This window comes from Primulina eburnea, chromosome 8 (assembly GCF_022965805.1).
Source record: "Primulina eburnea isolate SZY01 chromosome 8, ASM2296580v1, whole genome shotgun sequence".
Classification (NCBI taxonomy): Eukaryota; Viridiplantae; Streptophyta; class Magnoliopsida; order Lamiales; family Gesneriaceae; genus Primulina; species Primulina eburnea.
Genome location: NC_133108.1, coordinates 38,201,519 through 38,207,461, shown reverse-complemented (window position 1 = coordinate 38,207,461; position 5,943 = coordinate 38,201,519). Strand labels below are relative to the sequence as shown.

At 42.4% G+C, this 5,943-nt stretch overlaps 1 protein-coding gene across 1 annotated transcript; it reads left to right on the top strand.

Moving 5' to 3' along the window:
• The first annotated feature begins 1,265 nt into the window (after positions 1 to 1,265).
• On the top strand, positions 1,266 to 4,721 carry LOC140839254 (uncharacterized). The gene is made up of 2 exons (XM_073205893.1): positions 1,266 to 1,950; positions 3,931 to 4,721. Exons 1-2 carry the CDS (start codon positions 1,266 to 1,268, stop codon positions 4,719 to 4,721), a joined length of 1,476 nt encoding a protein of 491 aa, XP_073061994.1.
• The last annotated feature ends 1,222 nt before the right edge of the window (positions 4,722 to 5,943 follow it).

The following is a 5,943-nucleotide window of genomic DNA, read 5'->3' as shown; positions in this document are numbered from 1 at the left end:
TTATCAATTTTTATAAATATTTTAATTTTTAATTTTAAAATCGATATAATGTGTATTAATTGTGTTCAAATAAAACTTATACATTTGTGATATGTGTGATTTTATGTTTTTATACATTTGTGTAAACTATAGTGTTAAAAATAATTACATATATAACTAAAGTTAAATCACAATTTTTTTTAAAACTAATCGGTTAATTCGAACCGATTTTAATTCGGTTCGGTTTTCATCGGTTATGCAAATTAATTCGGTCGGTTCGGTTATGAATAAATATTTCGGTTCGGTTTGGTTATGGCTAATTCGGTTCGGTCGGTAATCGAATTAACCGAATGCTCACTCCTATGTCCAAAGAAACCTGGGCTGTCATAAAGACTGCGATTGTAGGATTCAAAAATGACATGCCCATGAACCTTAGATTTACTTGATTAATTACAATACATGTGTCCTTTCTCGTTTCAACAATTGTTGTTGGCTTGTCGTAATTGTAACATGCTTATTTGATGATAAAAGATTGATACCCCAAGGATGAACCCATCAAGATCCGGCCCATCTCTAAGGCCCACAGGTGACTGGCCCATGACAATCCCAGGTATTCTACTATAAATACCAGGTTTGAGCGTATGATAAAGGATTCACATCATTGTTTTCAGCAGCGCCCTTAGCTGCTTCCCCCATATATTCTCAGTCTCTGACTTGAGCGTCGGAGGGGCTACGCCAGGACACCCTCCTGGACCCCTCCTAACGATCTTATTTCTTATTTCAGGCCCAGGGTAACTTCAAAACTCGCGTCTGGATTAGTGACATTTTCTGGAATCGGACCCTAAATTTCCCGTGAGTATCACTTGACGCCGTCTGTGGGAAATTTGAGTTGAGACGTAGAGATGGTAGGGAAGAAAGGGAGTAGAAGAGCTACCTCAGCATCATCGCGTCCTCAGAGGGGACCCGAACAGTCTTATGCTGAGGCAAGGCAGGAACAACCCCATCAGGAGGTCAGAACAGAACAGCCTCGTCAAGAGAACAGGGTCGAGCAACCCCGTCCTAATGAAAATGTGGGGAACTTGACCCTGGAGCAGTTGGGCCACTTTATCACTCGGACAGTGGATGAGGCTATGAAGAGGAACCAAGAATCTATGTTTACTGAAGAACAGGCCACTCGCCAAGAGCAAGAGGAAAATGCTGAGGGCCACCAGAGCAGGGTTGAAGAGACACAACAACACCAAAGTGGGGAGATTGGTGAGATGAGAGAAATGTAGAAGGAAATACAGATGTTGAGGCAGCAGTTGGGAAGCAGAGCGCCGACACCCAAGAGAAGAAGTCCCTTTTCACTAGCCATTTTAGAAGAAGGACTTCATCCAAATTTTCGACAGTCGAATGTGGGGGAGTACGATGGACATACTGACCCCGAAGAACACTTGGGGAGATTTGAGAATGCGACCATGTTACATCAATATTCAGATGGGGTCAGGTGCAGGGTGTTTCTCGGCACGTTGGTGAGGTCAGCCCAGCAATGGTTTAACACCTTGCAGCCCAACTCTATACGATCTTTCGAGGATTTTTCAGCTACTTTCTTGGACAGATTCGCTAGCAGCAAAAAACACCAAAAAAACTATTTGAGCCTGTTTGTGGTGACACAACAAGAAGCTGAAACTTTGCGAGAGTTTGTTCAGCGTTTTAACAACGCAGCGTTAGAGATACCAGCTGCCACTCCTGACATCATGATAAGTGCCTTTACCCAGGGACTTAGAGGAGGAGAGTTCTTTAAATCGATAGTGAAGAAACCTTCATCAAGTTATGATGATCTGTTATCTCGGGCGGAAAAATATGTAAATCTCGAAGATGTCCAGCGGCATAAGAGGATGGAGCAGCGACTTGGGGGAAGTAGAGTTGAGAGAGCGGAAAGAGGAAGTAGGAAGAGAGGCGCGGGCAAAAAGGATGATGATGTTGGAGTAGGTGCCCGTCGAGCCAAGTGTTGGCCGAGTGTTCACAATGAAACTCTATGTATAAGCAATCTTTATTTTAGTAATATTTGAAATTATTATTTTGGCACCTCTTTATCTGTATACCCATGCTAGTTGCATAGATAAAGCCCTTGAATATACAAATAGTAGAAAGAATATGAGATGCTCATATGATGAGTATCATGAAACTCATATTTGTAATACTGTATATTCTAAACGGTTCCTAGTCGATTCAGCCGCCACTAAGAAGGATATAGGCCGCTCGAGTTAGAGACTAGTATCTGCGATGTAAGTACCATGTTTCATTGGTAGGGGACATTGTGATGTCCGAGCATGCAGATAGGTGCTCCTGGTAGAGTGCACTGAACAACCCTCCATTAAAGGACTTTCCAAGTGGTTCTCACTTATCGAGTGGAAACGTCCTAGTTTATGGTTGTACACCATTAGTCCTTATGACCCGAGACAACATTGAGACTCTATATGCTAGCATTTCACTTTAACTTGTTTACCGACTCTTATGGGGTCATCAGGTGGCAAGGTTGGGTGTCATGTCGAAACATATAGGAGTCGATGCATTGTAGTCGGGGATTCACCGCTTACCTTCGGGTATGGATATCCTATCTGTTATCATGTGTATGTAGGTTGAAATCTCTAGCCAGAGTATGGTGGTAATTATGAAAGGGGTTTCACAGATTACACCATCGATGCAACTACGACATGACACATAGTATCGATTCATTGACAACTCTCGATAAACCAATGGTTGTCGAATCGGTCGGGATATATGAGTTGAAGGGACCGTACTGTACGCTAACCATAATTGAATGGTTCTTGCAGGCACTATCATTTGATACCTAGAGAATCATGTAAGCGATGCTGCTAGGCGTTTAACATGGTTGGTTGGGTAATATCAGACTTGAGTTCTGACGTTCTTGTTATCAAGGGGTTGATAAGTAAGAATGGAGCAATTGGGGTATGCTTGTATAAGGACATGTTTAGTCCGAATCACATGGAGATGTGAACCCACGGCTAGTTGTATCAATGAACCACTGAGAGCCACACAAGTGCTGGCTTTCTAGATCCCGTTGAGAAGTAAAATAGTTCAATGTGTTGAACGGCTTATAAAAGGGTTTATAAGCGTAAAGAAAAATTAGAAGTATGACTTCTATAAAGGAGAAATTAGTTCAATGTGTTGAACGGCTTATAAATGAGTTTATAGGCGTAAGGAAAAAATAGAAGTATGACTTCTACGAGGGAAATATAACTTTTAATTTGTGGAATTGTTCCTAAATTAAAAGTTGGCCAAGTGAATAATGTATTTGAAAATTGTGATCTTCATAAACATTATTATGGACTAAATTAAATTAATTCAAGTGTTGAATTAATTAAACACTAGTGGACCTAGTAGAGTCCAAATAATTAAATTAATTCAAGTGTTGGATTAATTAAATCATATTGAGTCTTGTAGAGCTCAATTAAAATAATTATTTAACTAGTGGGACTTGGGTAAATTCAAGTAATGTTTAATTAGTCTCAAATATATTTGAGATAATTAAAAATAAGTCCATGGATTTTTAATTGTTAAAAATCAAATAAGACTTGCATGCATGGGGAGGTGAAGAGTTGGGAGACAACTTTTACAATGTCCAAAGGCATGGCATTGGAAGACACAACAATTTTTCCCACAACCAAGACTAGTCTTCCTCCCCTTCATTCTTACCTCACATGGCCGAAATTTAGAGGAGTTTTCTTCCTCATTTTCTCTCAATTTTTGTTCTTCAACTGTTGGAGAAACAATACACTTCTCAAAGAAAAATGCTCTAATTTTTCTAGTGCAAAATTAGAGTGGTTCTAGCTAGTTGGTGGTGGGCTTAATATTTGAGCAAGGTGGGCTCAAAGGAAGCTTGAAGATTGTCTTGCCATTGAAGAGCTTAGTTGTATATCAACTAATTTGTGACCGGTCCCCTTTCAGATGATAAGGCTAGGGGCAGAGGACAATTCTCATCCCATGTTCCTCTGGATGGGAGTCGGGACAAGGTGATGGAAGTGAGAGAGTCCGAGGAGAGGTGGGAGAAGTCGCAAAGGGTTGAGTGCAGTGCTAGATTGCCTTCGCGGGATATACGAGAAGGATCCTCATCCAGGAGCCGACAGATGTCTCGCTCGTCCCATAGGCGTGGTCAAGGCCCTCCATGGACAAGTCAGAGGATCGGGGAGCAGAGAGGGAAAGGTCGATGTCAAGATGTCCCTCAGGAGCCCGTCGAACCGAAGAGGGGAATGAATGAGGATAACCACCCTACGAGAGGAACGATTCATATGATCTCGGGGGGTGCTACTGATGGAGACTTGGGGCGAGCTCGGAAGGCACATGGGAGAAGGTTGGAGAACTTTGAGATATCTAGGGGTGCAGACTTACCACAAGACCCCGTCATCAGCTTTGGGCTGGAAGACCTTCGAGGCGTTGTGGCTCCACATAACGATACCTTGGTGGTAACGGCCACCATTGCCAATTATGATGTGGCGAGAATATTTATTTATAATGGAAGTTCCGTGAACGTCTTGTTCAAGAGCACGTTGGATCAAATGAAGATGGGAGGATTTGAGTTTGAGCCGGTATCCACCCCACTATATGGGTTTGCAGGACACGCCATCCCGCCTTTGGGTCAGATTGTTCTTCCCCTATCCTTGGGGACTGATCTTTGGCGGGTAACAAAGATGATAGGCTTCACTGTGGTAGTACCCCGTCAGCATATAATGGAATCATAGGGCGGCCATCCCTGAAGGATTTCAGAGCCGTAGCTTCCACTTATCATCAGAAACTTAAGTTTCCTGTGGGAAAAGGAGTTGGAGTCTTGTGCGGGGACCAAAAATCCGCACGTCGATGTTATGAGGGGGTAGTGAGGGAGGAGGGGAAAAGATCGCGTGTAGAGGTTCACATGATTAAGATAGGAAGAAGTGAGTGACTTTGTCTCAGGGAGGTATAACAGGAGCATAAAAGTTGGAGAAAGCGCAGGACAAGGCTTCAAAGAGACCCTGAAATGCTTACCACCTCAGAAAATATTACTCTTGAATTTATTGTTGATGTATTTCATCTTCGCATTTTCCATGTAATCAGTTGGAATTCAATAAAACCGAGTTCTTATATTAAGTTCATGTATGTTGTCTTGTGAGGATGAAATAAATTTTATTTTCCTGCTAAGGCACCGTCTAGCAGAAGAGCAGTGGGGGGGAGGAGCAAAAATTTTATTTTCCTGCTAAGGCATCACCTAGCAGAGGAGCAGAGTTGGGGTGGAAGAGAAATTTTATTTTCCTACTAAGGCATCGCCTAGTAGAGGAGCAGCGTGTAGAAGAAAATTTTTATTTTCCTACTAAGGCATCGCCTAGTAGAGGAGTTAGAGGGTGGGGGGGTTGAATTTTCATTCTCCTGCTAACGGTGTCGCCAGCAGAGGAGTTAGAGGGTGAGGAGGTTGAATTTTTATTTTCCTGCTAAGGTGTCACCAGCAGAGGAGTTGATGAGGAGGTTGAATTTTTATTTTCCTGCTAATGTATCACCTAGCAGAGGAGTTAAGGGGTAAGAAGGTTGAATATTTATTTTCCTGCTAAGGTATCACCTAGCAGAGGAGTTAGAGGGTGGAGGTGTTGAATCTTTATTTTCCTGCTAAAGTATCACCTAGCAGAGGAGTTAGGGGTGAGGAGGTTGAATCTTTATTTTCTTGCTAAGGCCCGACTTAGCAGAGGAGTTAGAGGATGAAGGTGGTGAATTTTTATTTTCCTGCTAGGGTATCACCTTGCAGAGGAGTTAGAGGGTGGAGGTGTTGAATCTTTATTTACCTGCTAAGGTATCACCTAGCAGAGGAGTTAGAAGGTGGAGGTGTTGAATCTTTATTTACCTGCTAAGGCCCGGCTTAGCAGAGGAGTTAGAGGATGAAGGTGGTGAATTTTTATTTTCCTGCTAAGGCATCGCCTAGTAGAGGAGTTAGAGTGTGGA